Genomic DNA, 20,871 nt, shown 5'->3' with positions numbered 1-20,871 from the left:
TAGTTAGTGGGCTTGTCGCCTGGCTACTCTATGGGCTCAGATCCAAAAACATGTTGCAGGATTTTGAACTTTTGGTTCTGCACAACAGAAATGCAGGGATTTATAGATCAGAATAGCTTCAAATTCTCCAGATTAGTCCACTCCTTTTCCTCATTAACTGGCACTTACCTTCTCAGTAACTCACTCTGAGACATTAATAGTAACTTACAGTTGAACAGATCAAACAGCAAACTGACAAACTGGGCTGACTCACGAACAGACCTCGGCAGACTAGTTGCTTTCAGCAGACTCTAGACAGGAGGAAGAAGACAGAGAACAGAGGTGGGCCTCTGTATGAATTCAGAGGCATGGAAAGAATGATTGATTAGTGATGGATAGTTTGACAGTCACCTTAGCCCAGAAAGATCCTCCCAGTCAAACCAGCAGGTGAGGTTGCAAAAAGTCCCGCAAAACAAATACACAAGCAGACAAACAAAATTGTTTCCAAACTGGGCTTTGGTCATCCTTGTTGGTAACCATCTCCATAGGCAAGGACAGAGGCAGGCAAAACACGGTCCTGTTTATTGTATTAAACATCTCAGTGGCTTTCGGTATCATTTACAGTGGACCCTTGACTTATGGAATTAATCTGTATTGGACTGGTGGCCGCAGGTCGAAAAGTCCATAGGTCGAGGGTCCATTTCCCATAGGAATGCATTGAAAACCCATTAATCCGTAACTGGCCTAAGGGAAAAAAAATACCCCCCCACCAAAAAAAGAAAAAAAAAGAAAAAATGCAAAAAGCAGCACCTTACCGGTCTGAAGGGGTCCCTCACTGCTGCCATCGCTGCTGCCAAAGCCCTCCGAGGGCTTCTCCAGCACCACAGGAGGCCTCTCGGAGGTCCCCTCCACTGCCAATCGTGCCTCCGAAGCACGATCAGGGGCGGGGGGGGCCTCTGAGAGACCTTCCATGGTGGCGGATAAGCCCTGGAAGGCCTCTGGAGGCACGATCGGTGGCCTACGGACTGGAAAGGGTAGGCGGGGAAAGCGCCAAATTTGAATTTGGCGCTTTCCCTGCCTCCCCCTTCTGGTCCATAGGTCGATTCTCCGGTCGCAAGTCGAAGTGAAATTTTGCAGCCGGAGAACTCCGTAAGTCGAAAAGTTCGTAAGTGGAGCTGTGTGCAAGTCAAGAGTCCACTGTAAAATCAAAGAACCATAACATAATAATGTTGGCACCTACCTCAGGTAGCATAATTCCCCCTGCACTCTGCCCTGATGCATGGGCACAATGTGGTATCCTCTAAAGGAAAGCAGGAGTTTAGATCTGAAGAAAAGCAAGGGAGTAGGAGCATGAGGCATTGCAGTTTCCTTTTCAAACACCCACCAGTAGATTCACTGCCAGACTTTGGTGTCCTCTATCATTGGGTGGCCTGGGTCAAAGCCCCAGTCGCCCTGCCCCAATTACAGCCCTGAAAAATGGTACCTTAAAAAAATGTTATGAATTGGGAGAGAGGGCACTGCTTTGCAGAAGGTCTTCTGTCTTGCTGGGAGATTCTGCCTGGCCAAGCTCAGAACATGAGGTTTTCAGAGGACTTGTTGCATTCACACTGTTACTTCTTGCTGGTGCCTTGCCTTGTGGTTTCCAAAAAGGCCAAAAGGATACATGGAAATACCTTCTTGTTTTCTGTAACAGCTAATTATGATATCACACCCTAGAAATAATTATAAAAATACAAAAGGCAAAAACAAAGTATACCTTCCTTGCCACTAAAGGATGAAAAAGAATGAGATAAATCCCCAGCATTTCTAAAAGCATCCTAAACCACTGTTAAAAGATAACTTTTGAAAGTTAAGTATGTGTTACTCATTACATCTAAATAACGCACCACAAAAGGACCTTATTAACATCTAGTTACATTACCTGTTACTAAAAAGTTACTAGATACACTACATTGCATTAGCTGTAACTAGTTACAGTACTTCTAATCTGGGCCACAGTATGTTCTACAGGCTGATACACCATCTTCACTCTTCCTGTTAAGAGATTTAATTGTGCATGCTTTGATATAATCTTTCAAATCATTTACAGCAATGGGCTAGCCTGTAGATTTATTTATACAACTTTGTGTATTAGGTAAAAATGTCTGATTTTATAAACTACTGAAATAATAAAAAATACGGAGATTTGTTGAAGACCACAGCAATAAATTGGGATTACTTCCAATACTTGCACAGAAATTGAAGTCATCAATGGTGTGATTTCTTGAACAAACCATTGCAAATGTATGCCTTATGACATTGCTAGGGTGGATCAAGACTCTAAGATGCTGATTTTCTAATCATCTCCTCAACCTTTGGGTTTTCCTAATTTTTCCATTTTTGAGTCCAGATCAACCTTGCAGCTGTAAATATGTGTATCAGCATGTATTTATTTTTTCCCCCAACAATTTCTGGCTTTATGTTCAGTAAAAACATTTCTGGTTGAAAGGCTATTTTCAATTGTATAATTTCTTGTGTAATACCTTTTATCTGTCTCCAAAATCTTTTTACTTTATTGCATGTCCATTACATACAAAAAAAGCCCCAGGTTGCTTAACACACTTCCAACAGGAGTTGCTAGCCCACAACACCATTTTTGCCAATTCTACAGGTGTGAGATGCCATCTATAAAACATCTTTTAAGACATTTTCTCTTGCTGGCTTAATGCATTTATAGTTGTCATTCCACATTTGTGTCCAACCATTTATATCTATATTATAAGCAAAATTTTGTGCCCATTTAATCATCACTTCTTTCACCCTTTCATCTTCTAAATTATACTCTAACAAAAAGGTACACTTTTTTGTATAATTTTATCACTGTTTTAAATTCGTAAGTCATCCACCTGTACCTTCCCCTCATAAAAACTCATTATTTTATCTTTCTTAAACCTTGATTCTAATTTCAGCATCGACCTCCAGTCCATTGGTAGACCCATTTCCTTCAGCTGCATATTTTTTAATTGTTGATCTTTTGTTAGAAGCTCTTTATATGTATATCTCATTTCTTTTGAGATCAAATAAGTTTGTGTAAAAGCTTCCAGAGGCGCTACTCATATCAGGATTTTTTTTGTATATTTGCCCCTGGAATGTTTGCCAAACCTGGTATAAAGCTCTCCTTACAATGTGATCAGAAAAGTGAATTTGATCTTTGGCCTTGATCTACCATATATATGCATGCCAACCTAATCTTAATTCATGCCCTTCCAATTTTAAGAGTCTTAGATCCTCCAAAGTAATCCATTCCTTTATCCAGTTCAGTGCACAGGCCTTGTAGTATAATAACAATTATTCTCAAATGCACATTTCATTCCCCCAAACTCAGGTATTTTAATAATCTCAGAAGAAGATTTATATATATATATATATAAATATATATATATATATGGATGGATGGATGGATGGATGTATTTATTTATTTATGGATGTATGTCATGTATGTACATACATATTTTGCATGAAAGAAGAAGGTGGTAAATCCACTCTGCCACTTTTATATCCAATAGAAGAAGGTCAGACTGGTCCATTTTGTCACCTAAGGCAGAACTGCAAGTGGGCTCCTATTAACCCGCTCATGTCAAAGTGGATAGTACTCAAAACCAGCCAAGTTATTTGAGCACATGAGACAGAAAAACCTACAACATGGGCACAAACCACTGGTTTATTTTGAAGCTGAACAAGTGTCAAAGCCCTGCCTCCTCTAGCAGGTGCCCACTTGGAGGCAGCAGCCTGGCTCCCCTGACCCGCCTCCTACGGGCACTGCCTTTGAGTGGGCACTTGCCAGAGGAGGCAGGGCTAGGAACTGCAGAACACCTGTTTGGCCAAGAAATGAACTGGCACCAACTGCTGAACCAGCGGTTCATGTGTGTGTGAAATTTACAAAATATCTTTCTCCACTAAGGATCTCTTTAACAGTTTAGACATTTTGCTGCCCTCAAGTGTTCTGGACTACAAGCTTCATAATTCCTGACTAATGATCATGGTATCTGGGATTATGAGATTCGTAGCTCAAAGCGTACACAGGCCACCGGGTTACCTATTACTTGCTGGATCAAGATCTTCGTAAGAATTAATCCCAGAAACCAATCTGCAAAGTCATTCAAGATTTGGCCAGAGGTTCATTATCCACATTTTCCTTTTCTGTTATTGAAAGCTGTCAACTGAACGATTGAATATTCATTGTCATCAGCTAAATATACTAATGTACATTATTCAGTGAAGGATTATACTGTGTATATGTTTTATGTACAGTATGCTTTTCCTGTTAGCTGCTCAGAACATACCACATGTACAATCTCAAAACCATATTCAACAACCCTGTGAGGTAGGCCATTGTGAAGATCCCCATGTTAAACCAACAAGGCTGGAAGAGGGTGGCTTGTTTAATTTATCCAGCATGCTCAGAGCTGACATAGGTTTCAAACCAAGACTAGAACTTCAGAGCTCATATTTTTCAATGCTGTGTGATGCTGGTAGAATTCTGTTTTGGTTCATATAACATTTCCAAGTTACCAGGCTAAACTGAAGAGAAGAAACCTTGGCAAAATGAGATATCCCAGTTGGAATAAATAAGATTTATATGCCTCATAAGTCAAGTTCTAGATCTTTGAAACAATTCAAATTGTCAGATGTACTTTCCAAAGGAAAGAGAGAGAAATGTAAGTACATTATGTAATATTTTGCTTTTTGGGCCAGTATTTTAATATAGAAAATTGAGTGGTAGATGAGTAGAAACAAACAACTATGGGAAATGAAACCTCCTCCAAAGCAAAAGCATTTGTTTCCTGCTCGGCTTGCATGTTACACTGGTAAATCTAGAATAGAAGTCTATGTGTGTCAGTTGAGGATGAACTGGCAAATATTTGTTCTTTCAGTCCTCTCATCTATAGATTAAACATATGGCCTTAGGTAGTTTTCTTTCCTCTTGCTGAATTCTTTTAGAGTGGAAAAATTCTACGAAATGTTGTTTTCAGAGAAGTTGAAGCGTGTGTGAATTTAAGTTTTCCAAGGGCATTTGGGCACCAAGGCAGCAGAAGTTATGAACCTCTGGGATAATGTCACATTAAAGGGAAAGGATTTTTATGGCCCTCCTGACATGTTCAATCACTCAAACAACAGCAGCAATAACAACAATAGCGCAATAACAGCAAATACCACTAAGGAGCATAACTGGTCAGCTGTAGCCTGATTAAATTAAATTAGAAATATTCCAGTCAAAATGAGTAAATGTCATGGCATTTCTTTCTTATGCCACATTGGCATCTCAGCTGCAAATTACTCAAAAGGAAGAAAATATGTTTTAAGAAGTATGTCTGTACATTCTGTGTACTTTTGCAGATCTGACGTGTAAGAGGGTGTGGCATCTTAGTACCTGCATGTGATAATCTTCCTGGGTCAGTGGACAAGGTATTTGTGTTGTTTTTGCATTCACAGGGCACGGTGATGCAGCCAAAATTAAGCACTTTTATGTCTACTTGATTTGAATGGATAGAGATTGAAAGCCAAGTTTCATTAAGAGCAGTGAGGCTTAAAACAGCTTAGGTAAAGGTAAAGGTTCTCCTTGACATTTTTAGTCCAGTCATGTCCGACTCTAGGGGGCGGTGCTCATCCCCGTTTCCAAGCCGTGGAGCCAGTGCTTGTCCGAAGACAGTTTTCGTTGTCACATGGCCAGCATGACTAGGGAATGCCGTTTTACCTTCCCACCGTGATGGTACCTATTTATCTAGTCACATTTACATGCTTTTGAACGGCTAGGTTGGCAAGGAGCTGGGACAAAGCGACGGGAGCTCACTCTGTTGCGTGGATTCAGTCTTATGACTGCTGGTCTTCTGACCCTGCAGCACACAAAGGCTTCTGCGGTTTAGCCCGCAGCGCCACCACATCCCTACTGCTTAGTTTTGGTTAAAATTTCCTGATATGCATGGGCTACATTTAAAGCAACAATTCACTCTTTATATATATATATATAAATACAAAGAGTGAATTATTGCTGTATATGTAGCCCATGCATATCAGGATATATATATGCCCATGAGATTTTTTTACACACACACACACACACACACACACACACACACACACACACACACACACACACACACACACACACACACACACACACACACACACACACACACACACACACACACACACACACACACACACAGAAGTGAGAGGGAAAGAGGGATGGGGTGAGTGAACAGGGAAGAATTTTGTAACTGCACATATCTTCCATCAGAGTTTTAAGTTATTTCCAAACAACATTTTTTAATACAGCCGTTCTACTTCATTCAAGGAAATTTACGGGGATTCCAGATGATATCATCTTCCACATTTAACTCATCTATTTTGCTACATCCTCTAATGTCTTTTTTTCTTGACATAAAAATATGTTAAAGTGGGGGAAAAATAGGATAGTTGTACAACGTTTGTTGAGTGATAGCACCAGGAGCTGCCGGTCTGTCCATTTTTTAAAACCTAATTTGTACTACACTGGCAATGGTGCGGCTAAAAAATATTGTAAATAAATAAATAAAATAAATAAATGAATCAGACATTCTGTGCTCAGGAAGCAGGGAGTCAAATGTACGTTGGGGTAAGTGGGTGAGGTTCATTGGTGTAAGGGGCAGCCTTCTGCCCTTGTAGCTTCAGAAACATGGTAAATGGGCAGATTTGAAAATAAGCTTCAAAAAGCATCATATGATAATAGAATCATGAAGTTGGAAGGGGCCTACAAGGCCATCTAGTCCAACCCCCCTGCTTACTGCATGAATACAATCTGCCAGGTGGTTGTCTAAGTTTCTCTTGAATGCCTCCAGTTTTGGAGCACTCTCAGCTTCTCAAGGTAATTGATTCCACTGCCATATTGCTCTAACAGTTAGGAAGTTTTCTCTGATATTCAAGCAAAATCTGACTTCCTGTTACTTGAACCCATTGTTGCGTGTCCTGCACACTGGGATGATCGAGATCCTGCCCCTCCTCTGTATGACAGTCTTTCAAGTACTTGAAAAGTACTATCATATCTCCCCTCAGTCTTCTTTTCATAGCAGGAAGGTAGCAAAGGGAGCAAAAGTATATAAAACAGAATTGTCAGAGGTTTTGAGCTGAAAACACATTTGCTGAATAAATGCAAATGTGGGGCCTTTGGGGATCTTTTCACCATTATGCAGCAGAACCCTTTTTTTATTTGCTCTCCTCTCTTTCTTTCTTTTCCTAATGAAAAACACCTGAAGAGCAGTCAATCTGACCAAGGCTGTGAAAACTGTGATCAACTGTGACACACTTTTTAAAAATTTTCTCCCTTATCTCCTGCTGTTTTTTCCAGTCAAAATCCCCACTACCCCAATTGTGTTTGTACTCAAATCTATTTTTCCCTGCAGGACAAACAGCACCCAAGGGAATATTATTTTGATAGGGGAAACTCTGAGAGAGTGGATGATTAAACATGTCCTTCCTCTACTGCACCTGACTTCGTTGTCCCTTCCCCAAGGTTGGATTTCAGTTTTCAAGAAGTGAGTCCATGACCCATTCATGGATATCTCATGTAACAGCTACATATTCAGCCGTGTAGATTGTTGTGAATTTCAGGACTATATCATTTTCTCCTGTGAATTGAGGAAATGCCTTTGATCCTCTCACACTATTTTGCAACTATTGATAATGTTAGATAAGGCACTGAAAAGGGACAATTTTGAAGTCAAATAAGCCTTTCATGCTGTATCCATATGGCAGATCAATCGGAGAAAATGAAAACACAACAAATGGGTTCCAATAAGTGTTATACACTTGGATTGACTGCAGCTACAATAGACGCAGAATTATAGAGAATATTTAGAGAGGAGAAAGCAAAAAAGCAAGGCCAGGGAGCTGACTGTGCTGAGGTGTGTTTGCCTCAGATCAAGAAAAGTTTAGTGTTTGCATGAGAAAATCCCATCCCTAAATTCATTACAACATAAGTTAAATAGACCATCCAAAAACAGTCCGAATACTCCTTTATCTAAAAAATAAAAAACATATTTTATTATAAAAATCTGTACATTCTCCACTTTTCTTGTAAACAAGGACACATGTGCACAAACACAGCTTTGTGCAGAAGAGGTGTTAAAGGCCAATTTAACAAGTTAACAGTGACACATCAGCAAACGTCTTCACAGGCTTTAAACAGCAGTCAGGCCCTGTCGGACAGAGGAACCACTACAAAGTGCTACAGAAAACACAGCAGTCAAATCCATGATAATTCTTCATGAAAATCCAGCATCCAAAGTCATTCAGTAACTCACGGAGTGACCAGCTCCATTGTGCAGGTAAGTCCTCATATCACTGTAGACAGTTTCTTTGTAAGCAGTATTCAAAGATGTGGTTGCATGATATTTCATCAGCCCAGTCTTTGGCAAAAAAAATGGACCAAACCCTGGCCCATCTAATATCAGACTCCTCCAGTGGTTGTGGTGCAAGAAGGAAGCTGTAGCAATCAACAACACCTTGGTGTCACGTGGATCGGGCCACGAATGGCAGTGTCACGCTGACCTAGGAAGAAGAAGAAAACATCACTGCTTCTTAGTATGTCCATACCTAGAAGTTACAAGGATGCATCACAAGACTGAGTGCCAGTTTGGACCAGGGACTGATATATGATAATTACTGGCCATACAGATTGTTCCCCTTCCCCACATGAAAAACAAACAAGGCAAGGCTGACTGTGCATGCTGCTTTCTCATAGCAGGAAGCAACTGACACATGCCAATGTCACCACTGTTGCTTAGGAAATCAGGTTCCAAAGAACCCCAAGGCCTTTCTTGTTTATGTTGCTCCACTGCCTGCCTTGACCCAGGTGCACTCTGACCTGCTTAATCCCAAAACTGCTTAATCCCAACTTCTGTTAGTGCAGCCTTGAAGGACTTTATCCCACTCTGAGTAGAAAGTATGTGGGCAATAGATTCTAGACAGAGAACTCCAAATATTTGTACCGACTTCACATATTGACTTTTGCCTCAGGAAGGTAGCAAAAACACACAATACGGTTTCTCTCTTCTCACCCTTGGTTCTGAATGCTTTAAAGAAGAGTTAAAATGACCTCCAAAGTGGGCATTAAAAAGGTCCAGGATTTTGCCCCGGAATATTCATTTATTTATTTAGAATATTTTCACCCCCGTCTTTCTCCTTGACCCCAGGTGGCTTACATCATTAAAATACAATATTAAAAAGCTAAAAACAGCATGTATACAATACTAAAAAAGATTCAAGCAAATACCACCCTAAATACGTAAAGAAAATGAACACCAAAAACAGATTCAAAGCAAGAAGGCATAACTCTCCATTAAAAAGGAGGAGGAGGAGTTTAAAGCATAAAAGACAAGGCAACTACAGCAACGAGGGCATATAATTCCCTGCACAGCCCACTTGGCAAAAGACTTATCAACTCATCAGTGTCTATGTACCTTTCCTGTGAGGGAGGTTCCCCAGAGCTCTTGAGCAAATGTCACTTTAGGGCATGACTGAGACCAACTTCCGGATACTATTTTGAAAGATAACAAAAGGTTCTCTTTTGATGATGGTGGTGGAGAGGCAAACAAGCAGAGGTGGGAAAAATAGGAATGAACAAGATAACCCAAGGGCTTGTTGTGTTTTTTGTTTGGAAGGTGTATGACTATCTCACTCATTTCCCATTACATTAGCACTGAACTGCATAAAACACTACAACACCCCCATCAAATCATTAAAATCTGTCACTAAGATCCCTCACATCAACAGGATGGTTCAGGAGGTAACTCTTATACATCACACCATGCAATGTGTGACACAGCTAGAGTACCAAGTACTAGGCAACACAAAACTTCATGCATGGGGGAAGGAGGAGTGCAATATGGTATACACAGTGCTGTTATGAGTCACCAGGTAACATTGGATCTATGGTGATCCTAGCAGGGTTTTCAAAGTAAGTGAGATATTTAAGAAGTGATTTTTTCCTGTGTCACCCCCATTGCTGTGAGTTTCCATGGCCAAGAGAGAATCTGCACCCAGGTCTCCTGAGTCCTAAGATGCACTCTATCACATGGGGTATTCAGTACAGAAACCTAAGTATGCCATATTATAAAGATGGTATTGTATGCCACATAAGATTAAATTTCTGCACAATACAGCTTCAGATATTTTCATGCACTGTAATCGCAGAGGCATGGACCTGAAGCCCTGTTGGTGGGAGCACAAAATTATAAAGAACTGTTGGGAAGAGATACAAGAAATCATTGCTAAAATAAGGGAAGGGGCGATGAAGATGTCTTTCCAGATGTTCTTGGACTCCAGTTCCCATCAGCTATAGCTAGCATAACCAAAGGTGAGGGGCCATGGGCAACACAGTCTAACAACATCTGGAATTCAATGTGCTCCCTTCTCTGTAATGGGGTCTATGTTTCATAATCAGTATTTATTTTTTTTAAATGAGGGCTGGGCAATGCTTTCAAGAGTCTGTGGTCAATTTTGCCTTCCTTCAGATCTTGGAAGGCCGCCTGTGTTCTACAGCTGTCTCCTTCTGTCCCTTCCAAATGCATCCCCAAAGGCCTCCAAACTTGTATACAGAGCAAATTGTTCCCTCAGAGGATTCGGAGCCTGGAGGAGGATGACTTTTTGCACTTCTGAAGCAAAATAAACAAGTTACTTTTTAAATAATTAGATACAAACAAAATAAAAGCAGCCTATATTGATATTCAGGTTGATCTTGTATCAAGGAGCAGAAAATACAAAAGAATATGCTTTTGATGCTGTCAGACACTATTTATGATCAAAGTGGAAACATTTAAAAAAGATGAAAATAAGAGGGGTACACGCAGACACACAGAGAGACACTATTTTCTATGGCCAAGTGGGGATTTGGACTCAGGTCTTCAGCGTCCTAGTCTGATACTCGTGTGCCAGAACATTATTTTAGACAGTGGTTTCTAAATAGATTTTTTTAAAATGTCTTTTTCATCTTGGAACCCTACATATTACGTGTACCATACTTCCCTGAGTGTTCTCCAGAACATAGAAACTACTCTCTTCAGGTACAACGACGTAGCCTTTTTGTTCTCCAACCTGGTATCCTCCAGAAGAACTGGGGGTGGGGGGGGCACTAGGTTGGGAAAAGATGCATTATGTTAAGTCTGAAAAAGTAACAAGTGAAGTGGCTCACAGTAAAAGCAGAGGAAGAGACACACACTGTTTCTGTGCATTTGTCAAGATGATTTTGAAGCATTTACCCTAAGTGGTGAAGGATGACTTTGGATTTCGCTTTACTGCAACTTATGCATCTGGTAATAAAAGGAAAGGATACCCACTGTTGTATAGTGGATAGACTGACAGACTAGAACTCTGGAGACCAGAGTTCAAATCTCCACTTGCCCCTAGAAACTGACTGGGGTGTGTGGATCTGGTAAAAACACTCCGTAGATATCTCACCTACCTTGAAAGTCCTATGAGGGTTTCTACAAGTCAGTTCTGACTTGACAGCCCACGCCAACAACAACAAAAGGAGCGGGGCCAGGGGATACATGCAATCCATGCAATGGAGAGGGAGAATCTGGCACTGTTGTATGGGGTTCCCCTTGCCCTACACAAAAGAGATGAGTTTGTCTCTTGTTCTTTCCCTGGTTGGCCATTTGACCGTGCTTACAAGATTCCCTCTGGGAGAATGAAAATAACAACAACAAAGAAGGGTGGTTACAATCAAGAAAATATTCTATTATTTTCTTCTCTGTTAAAGGAGGATTTGAGTAGAATTCTGTCTTTCTCAAAACAGAGAGCTAACCAACAGGAGAATTTCAGAGTAATGCATTTCACGTAATGATCATAATATTATGCAAAAGTTATGCCATGGGAAACCATTATTTATCCAAAATGAAAAAGTCATAAGATATTATTTGGTTATTGAAGTAATGCGTACTGACTACTTTATCTAAGATTTCTTTCTTTTCCTTTCTTTTTTCCTTTCCTTTCCTTTCTCTCTCTCTCTCCCTTTACTGTTCATGCTGAAACCATACTATGCTAAATAAGTGCTTGAATAAGTGCCTGGGAAATGGATTGTCCCTGAAATGTAAAAAATTTTTTGATTTTTCCCCCTTGGTAATTATATACCACTTTCTCTTTAAAAAAAGAGAGAGAAAATCTAAAAACCATTTACTGTCCAAATCATGTTGTTAATGTTTACAAACCAGGAAATGTTGGCAGAAGGGGAGAGAAGGAAGATGGATGAACAGGGACTTGTGCAAGAGAACACAACACGGCAAACTCCCTTGTAAAACAATTAATGTTTTATTTCTGGGATGGTACCTGAAAGCTGCAGGCTATGTCCATAACACAAACGATAAAAGAGATCCATGCAACAATAGAACTTTTATTTCATCAGTGTGTCAAGACTCTAGAACAAATACTGTAAGACAGAACATGAAAGAAGGAAAACCCAAATGGAATGCATGGTATCAAAGTTCCCCCAAACATGGTGGATTAGGCGAGTGCTGGGCTCAATACTAGCAAACTGCATTCTGTACTGACAAAATCAAGTCAATTTAGATTTCTTCAAACACAAGACAGTGAGAATCTGGCCCATATCTTCTATGATCATAACAAAACTGTTATCTTAAGGTTTCCCTGCCATTAAAACATGACACATGAGGCATCATTAAGGGACAGATCTTGCTTGGTTTGCCTAGTGTCTCCTCTCTATAATCAGATTCTTGAATTGTAGGTTTCAGGATTTCTACATCAAAAACCAGAGGCACATCCTGAGTCTGAGGAAATGCCACCAAAGACCAGGGGTCATTCACATGACAGTCGCTTGAAGGAAATATTTGATGAAGTCAAGAGTGACATCAATCATACCTGTCAACACCCAGCTAAGAAACAGGCAAAGCAAGAAAGGAGAGGCAGGGAAGGAAGCAATTTACAAGGTGCATCTTTATATCTCACAGCCAACAGCACTTAGTGCTTTGCTTCCCAGAGGCAATGGAATCTTTCACAGACAAAACAAGAGGAGAAGTTACTTCACCGAAGCAATGACAGTGCCTTCCTTTGGAGCAACATTAGTGGCAAGATGGACAGAGCTGGCCAAGAAAGAAATACTAACCAGGAGCAAAGAGCCCAAGACTTTTTGCTGCCTGAGCAGATCACACTCCTAAACCAGCCAAAATTAATAATTACTTATGTGTCATCACATCAATTCCAACTTATGGTGACCCTTTTCATGGTCTTCTAGGTACATAATACTCAGAAGTGGTTCATCACTCCCTTCTTCTGGGGCTGCCCTGGGGCTGTGAAGCTTGCCCAATAGTACATAGGTTGGCACAGTGGGGAATCAAAACTCCCAGCCTCACTATTTCTTCTAGACATTTTGATTACTTTGTGGCTCATGGACAACTTGTTGGGAAAAAAAGCCCTGACAATTGCTTTGTGTTTGACTGAAAAATGGTTAACAGATAGAAAAAAGGAGTCCTCTTCTGAGATTTTTCCCTTGTGTGGTGTCACTGTGAATGGTAGTGAACACACGAAGGTATTCTGTAGACCATCTTGACCACTGACATTGATGTTGTCAACATTCAGGCTGCCCTTTGCTATATAAGGTTTGGCATCCTTTTTCTGGCTGGCAAAGTAGGCACAATATTGTGCAGCAATATTGGGCCATTCTCTGGCATTTTGAATCATGGATACAGAAATACAATATCCTGCATTCATAATTCAGAGGTTTTATTTGAAGAATTGAATTTCTTGGCTTTTTGAGACAGAAGCTTAAGTATACACAGGCTACACACAAATTCCAACACACACTTCCTTCATATGGAATTACCCAATTCTGGAGGATTCCAGAAGGTAATCACATGATCTGCAATATGATTTCTGGGAGAGGTCAGAACCAAGAATAGCTGGGATGTGGCTGCAGTGCTTCTGTGCCAAAATGTTTTGAGGGGCTGTTTTGGACTTAAAGAAGTGGTGAAGGTAACGTGTGAGGAGGTACAACACATACTATGGAGAAGCACACACACCCTTTAACCTCTTAGGTAAATTAATGTTGCCATGCCCACTCTGTAGAATGGAGACTAGAAAGCTATCTACCAATTTCCAAACCCTTGCTCTACAATCATGTTGCCTGCATTTTCCCCTAAAAGATGTCCCTGCAGTTTTTTAATTAAAAAAGGTGGAGTATTGGAAATGTGATATTTGAGGTGAACCTTACAGATACCACAGACTAGCAGAAAGGCAAATTAGTGGGTGCTCAATCAAGACAAGTCTGAACTCTCAGTAGAGTAAAAAATTGTTAAATTGAGGCTATCCTACTTTGCACATACTGTATAATGAAAATACAGAACTGACCAGAAAAGACAATACTCCTGGGAAAAGGGAGGGGTAGTAGGAAGAGAGGAAGATCTAATATGAGATAGATTGTTTCTATAAAGGAAACCACAGCTGTTAGTTTCCAAGACCTGATCAGAACCTACTGGAAAATACAATATTGCTAGGAAGGGGGATCAGTAGGAAGAGAGGATACATCACATGAGATGTTGTTGGTTTGCAAGGTCTGAGCAGAACTGTCAATGATACAAACATTGTATAGTGACAAGATGGGTGGAATGGAGACTATGATAGGAGATTATGACAGGAGACTACGACAGGATATAGGCACCAAAGTTACCAAGCAGTGCCATCCCCAGCACTTATGTGAAAACTTATGTGACAAGACTGTTTGGTCTCAGAAATCCTGAGAGAATGTTTACTGAAGATACATGGCAAAATATATCCCCTTCTTGGAAGACTGCCCACTACTTTCTTTAAAGCAAAACTGTTTTTTTAGGAAAAAAAAACTCTTCAAAGAAAACCTGTATTTTCTGTCTGTTTCTAAATATCTCTCTTCCTGCCCATACCTATGAATCTATACAATGTTGCAGTTTGAAAAGATCCTACTGGCAAACCTATACCATTCATGCCCGTCTTATAACAAAGTGGCTGTTTTTACCTTTTGAAAGGCCTTTTTTGAGGATCACCATCTCAGCCCCTGCGACCAGGCTTCTTTCCAATTAAAAAAGGTGGGTGGGAACAACTGTTCTCTCTCAAGATAACCAAGACTGGTCTTTTCAATTTATGTAATCCATTTTAAATCTGAGGACATTTAGGGTTGCCTGTTTCTGAACACAGGGTGGGACAGTTTTACTTTTAAAACACAATAACTCAAAAGCCCTTGGCCTAAGTGGCCCCAAATTTGGCACAAGGCAGTAGCACCTGTGATGACCTAAAGCCTAGTTTCAAAGTTAAAGTTTTTGTCATCCCCCCCATTTTTAGCATTGCCTCGTAGAATGCTTATTTTTTTTCTGCTAGCACAAAATCAATGCTGCACTTTCATGGCATAACAATTGTCTATGAAATGTAAAGAAAAAAACACCTTGTAAAGTGGCCATGAGAAGAAAAATGGGGCAAGAGGAACCATCTACGCTGTCTGGAAATCCTTGGAGGAAAAGTGGGACAAAAACATAAATAAGTCAGGCCAAGTACGAAATGCAACACCCAGATATCCAAGAGTGCTGCGGAAACAGCTTTCACTGGCAATTTAGACAATATAAAAAGTAGTCTGTAGGAACAGCCTATATATTAGCAAGTTCTGAGCCTAGAGATTTCACATCCAAGTCCGCTCCCCTCCATGAGACTCAAAACCCACCTCAGGATGAGGGGCTTCAGGGTGTCCTCTAGAATAAAGTTCCTCCTCCTGCTTCCTCTCAAGCATTTTTAGAATGCACAAAGGCTATACTTATATTTATTTGTTTAATTTGTATACCGCCCCCTTAGTGCAGTGCACCATAGTTCCTCAGTTTGGAGGAAAGACACTTGGTACATGCTGTGGGGGGGGCATTTTCTGTTTTGTTTTCATTTCAAGCCTTGCTGAGTTCAAGCAAGGAGGGCAATATAACCTTATTGTATTGCTTGGAGAAAAGAGCCACGGGCACAGATAAAGGACGACATGTTTAACTCTTTACAGAGGCAGGTCAAGGCTCAAGATGGTCCGGGAAGCAAGGAAGGGTTTCCAGGACCTATACCTCAAGCCACATGCCTTGACTTCCGATGTATTAAAAGCTGACCGCGGCAGTTACAGCACGAACGGAGATGGAGGGAAGCGGCTCAGCATGTGCTGGATAGCTCTGCGGAGCCAAAGGTTGGGAGTTCGATCCCGTCTCCCGTCCCTCCGGGTGCCACCTTGACAGGGGATGAACTCGGTGATCCAGAGGGTCCCTTCCAGCTCTGCAGTTCGAGGGGGTGCTGAATCCTTGAGGCAACTGATCCCCCCTCCGCCCCCCGCCATTCAACTCAACTGCGGAAGGAAGAAAGGGAAGAAAAGCAGCGCCGAGCTGTTTGTTACCTGGGCTTCTTCCGGGCTCTGGAAGCGGCCGGGCGTTTTTATACCAGTCGCTCTTGGGTCGCCCGCTTCTCCTGAGGGACGGCCCGGGGCAGGCTGCCGAGTTCCACGGGACCCCCGGGCCGGGCAGCGGCTGCAGTTCTCGAGGCCTTCGCTGGGGGTCCGAGGCTTTTCGTCAAGGAGGGCGCAGGCGCCGTCCAGGTCGCCGGCCGGCGGCGCTGGGACAAGCGCTCCGAGAGCTTGGCTGCCAGGCGGAGCAGGCTGGCTCGGCTACGGCTCGGGCTGGGACTCGGGCTGGGGCTGAGGCGGGTCCCGAGAGGCAGCTCTTTGCTCGGCACCCCGCCGAGGTTCCCCGAATACCAGAACAGCCAGCAGAGCAGCGACAGGAACAGCAGGAGCGACCCGGTCAGCACCAGGAAATCTTCGAAGGATTGCCCTTCCAGCGTCGGGTGCCCCACCGCGCCCACCAGCACCAGCACCAGCCCCACCGCATCCAGCGCCAGCGCGGCCACCAGGAAGACGGCGCAGTGGCCGTATCTAGCTGGGGCCATGCCCGCACTGGCGGAGCATCCGCGCGCCCGGGCGGGCAGGAGGCAGCAGCCAAAGTCCCCGGCCACGCCCGCTCAGGTACAGGTGGCGGGGCCACGCCCCTTCACCTGCCTGAAATCAAGACTAAACTCAAGTGCACGACGGGCCGCCTCCCCTCAGGGCAGAGACCAAGGGCCAGCGAGCGAGCGAGCGAGCGACTCATTCGGGGCGGGGAGGGAAGGAACTGCCTTCCCAGCGCCCAGCGCTACCATGGCCAGTCAGCGTTATCTCACCTTTCCTTCCCGGACTGTGCCGGTATTGTAAAATTTCTGTCCGGGCTGCAGACGCACTTGGGATACTGTATGTACACTCCTGGTCGCCCCGGTTTGCTGTGTATCTGTTTCATGTATCTCTTCATTCGCTTCCTCCAAAAATCCTGAGAAGACTTGGGTTTCCTTTTTTCTTATAACAGAACCATGGAATAATTGAATTGCAAGAGGCCTATAAAACCATCGAATCCAACCCCCTGCTCTCTTAATCTGGGTAAACCCAATGGCTGGGGTTGCCCTTAACTTTTTCCAAGAAGATATTCATGGTTCCAAAAGTCAAGGGCAACTCAAGCCATCATGGTTTAGCCGGAGCTCCATATAAGAGGGTTTGGCCTTGGAATTGTCATCAGCCTTGATCCTGTGTAGATAATCTGTGGAAGGATTTATAATCCAAACCACCTGGAGAGCCAAACTTTTCCCTGCCCCTTTGACAGAGTCTATAAAATCGTGCATAATTTGAAGAAAGTAGATTGCTGTTTTATTCCTCCTCACACAATAGTGGGTCATTTGATGAAACGGTTGATGGGGACTTTGGACAAACAAAACAAGGAACTGCTGATTTTTTACACAGTCTGTAATGATCTTATGGGTCTGTGCCACAAGATGTGTTAATGACAGAGATGGCCACTATCTTAGACACTATCTTAGATACCTTTAAAAGGAAATCAGAGATGACAGGACTTTCAATGTGGGAAGCAGTGTGGTGAAATTTAGAGGAGGATTTGTGATAAACCTGGTTTGCATTCAGCCATAGAAACTCATGGTGGAGGCACGGGGGGAGGTGACAATGGTGAACCATCCTTGGAGCATCTGCCTTACATGAAAACCGTAAGTTGGAAACCACTCAGTGACACATAACAATAATAACAAGGCTGTCCGTGGCTGTTTATTGTGATAGCTCTATGGATGAGGGATTTTAGGGATTCTAGTTAAAATAAACAAAACACAATCATTCCAAATTATGAGGCCTGGTAGGACTGCTCTTCTGCTCTGCTGCTCCACCATCAGCAATCCAGGCACTCTATATCGTACTATATATGTCCTAACTTTGACAATAGCTCTAAGAGGTGGGTTAGTTAGAGGAACCATTATTAATTTAAATACACCTTATGAGAGGGGTCTCCTTGCTCTGTCTCCCTCATCTAAGCCTCTACCCAGTACAATGACTAACCCCAAACAGAAGATTTAGTTTCTGTCTTTTCATTATTCTTCATTTGAAAGGGGAGGCAAGAGCTGGGGAAAATAAGGGAAAAAAAGCAAACACATATTTATTATGCTTAGTTATCTACACAGTGAAGACAGTAGGCTGATTAATGGGCATGAATAAATGATGAATCCCTGTAACATCATTTTATATACACCCTCAGAGCTCATATCCTGCAGGAAACCTCTTTCACACCTCACTGATTCAAGAGGTGCCTTCTCAGGGTAACGCCTTCATGCGCTCCATATGAATTAATCCAGAATTACTGCCACTTCAGTACTAACATAAATCAGCCTTCACAGTCACCCATCAAGACTAAGCCAAAAGATGAGTATCCTCCCTCTGACATTCTATACAGCCCTTTTTATGAGTCAAATTACAGAGTGTTAAAGGATAGCTAATTTTTGTTAATTCATCTCCAGGACCTGCTTTTGTCGTCATTTTCATGTGTCCATCGCTTCTCTCAGCTGCTTGGTGGCGGTAACAAATGGCCAAACTAAACATGAAGTTAGTTATACAATCACAGCTATTAATTAATTAATTAATTACCCTGCCTTTCTCCTTAAAAGGACCCAAGGCCTCTTATATCATTAAAAAACAACAACAACAAAGTTCACATAATTGTACTTTTTTAGTGTCAGCTGGAGACTTACATCTACTGCTAGGACTGTTTTCCTTTTCAGCCTTCTATTTTAAGGTTTTCTCCAGAACAGCAAAACATTTGAAAACGGATGAGATCGACAACAGAGGCACTTGTCACAGGTTTCAGCAGAGAGGTCCCTCATCAGTACATGAATGGCTTGGCTTCCCCCTTGGGATTGTTTAGTTTTTTATTTCAGTTTATGCTCAAGATATGATACAGTTCAGCACAGAACCCACAGATACCAAGTATCATGGTCTGGATTTCCCTGTATATGCCTTCATTCTGCTCATGAATGATACACTGATAATCCATCACAAGAGTCTTTGGAGGCCTTTGCTAACGAGAAAATACTTGTCAGTGATGGTCTGCAAGGCCTATACTTTGGTCTTCAGAGCTGTGATATATTCGGGCATATTCTCCAGAAGTGCCAGATCAAAATAATTGGTCTCCTTGGTTTTGAGAATCAAGTGCTGAATCCAGGTTGCAACCAAGACACATTTCTCTTTGGACTCCCGGACTTCAGGTTTAACATGATTCAAAAGGGAAATGATGGCCTCGTTTCCCTTAAGGTAACCACATTTGGGAGCTCCCTTGTCCTCATTCTCAGTTTCCATCTCATCTTCTTTGGGGGGTGGGTGGGGTGGATACAGAATGGAGATATCCAAGGGAGCCCAGAGAGAAGCAAACTTTTGAAGGTTCATCCCATCTTCCCTCAGGAGCTGATCCAAATGCGAAATCTGATCCAACTAACATATGTAGAGGATATTGGGTTGGGATCAAACATGGGCTGCAACATGCAGAATGTACAATCTGAGGCAGATTGAAAGCCATGGGGTCACAGGGCCAAACCAGTTGTTTTTACCTACTGATAAGTCACTTCCAACTTTTGGTGACCCTATGAATGAGAGATCTTCAAAATGCCCTGTCTTCAACAGCCCTAATCAGTTCTTGTAAACTAATGTATTCTCGACGGCTTTCACAGCCGGGATCCAATGGTTGTTGTGGGTTTTCTGGGTTGTTTGGCCGTGTTCTGAGGGTTGTTCTTCCTAACATTTCACCAGTCTCTGTGGTCAGTTCTGACTCCTGTCCTCTGAAGATGCCGGCCACAGAGACTGGCAAAATGTTAGGAAGAAAAACCTTAAGAACACAGCCAAACAACCCGAAAAACCCACAACAACCATCTTGAAAATTTTCTTTACAGAGTCAGTTCATCTCGTATTTGGTCTTCCTGTTTTCCTGCTGCCTTCCATCTTCCCCAGTATCATTTTTTTGCCCACAGAAACCTGCCTTCTCATGATGTGCCCAAAATAGGACAGCCTTAATCTCACATGTTGTCTCCAGAGATAATTCAGGTTTGATTTGATCTAGGATCCACTTGTTTGTCTTTCTGGCCATTCAAGGAATCTGCAAAGCTCTCCTCCAGCATCACATTTCAAACAAATCATTTTTCCCCCTGTCAGCTTTTTTTACTGTCCAGCTTTCATGCCCATACCTGGTGATCTTGGTTTTGGTATTCAATGATACATCCTTACACTCCATGATCTTTTCTAATTCCTCCATTGCTGCCTTTCTGAATCTCAGTCTTCTTCTGATTTCTTGGCTGCAGTCTCAATTTGGGTTGATGATTGAACCAAGATAAATCAAATTGTTCACTATTTCAGTTTCTTCATTGTTGACATTACATTTTTGTAGTTTTAGTGTAGTAATGGTTTTTTGTCTTCTTGCTTTGACACTTTTGTGTTTCATTATCAATAAAAGTCATTTCATATTATTGCTGCTTTCT

The 20,871-nt window shown here is 42.0% G+C and overlaps 1 protein-coding gene and 1 pseudogene across 1 annotated transcript; both read right to left on the bottom strand.

The window, feature by feature from the left end:
• Positions 1–8,009: 8,009 nt before the first annotated feature.
• Positions 8,010–18,107, bottom strand: TMEM238L (transmembrane protein 238 like). Its single transcript, XM_020796359.3, has 2 exons — positions 16,388–18,107; positions 8,010–8,544 (listed from the first exon to the last, which is right to left on the bottom strand). Exon 1 carries the CDS (start codon positions 16,933–16,935, stop codon positions 16,426–16,428), a length of 510 nt encoding a protein of 169 aa, XP_020652018.2. The 5' UTR covers positions 16,936–18,107; the 3' UTR covers positions 8,010–8,544; positions 16,388–16,425.
• A 1,122-nt stretch (positions 18,108–19,229) lies between these two features.
• Positions 19,230–20,627, bottom strand: LOC110080428 (proteasome activator complex subunit 2 pseudogene; annotated as a pseudogene).
• Between the last annotated feature and the right edge of the window lie 244 nt (positions 20,628–20,871).

Source organism: Pogona vitticeps, chromosome 2 (assembly GCF_051106095.1).
Source record: "Pogona vitticeps strain Pit_001003342236 chromosome 2, PviZW2.1, whole genome shotgun sequence".
Lineage (NCBI taxonomy): Eukaryota > Metazoa > Chordata > Lepidosauria > Squamata > Agamidae > Pogona > Pogona vitticeps.
The sequence above is the reverse complement of the archived record's forward strand: the minus strand, read 5'-3'. Positions and strand labels throughout refer to the sequence as shown.

Excerpts from the sequence above, each read along its gene's own strand:
- TMEM238L (XM_020796359.3), bottom strand. The coding sequence starts at position 16,935 with ATGGCCCCAGCTAGATACGGCCACTGCGCCGTCTTCCTGGTGGCCGCG.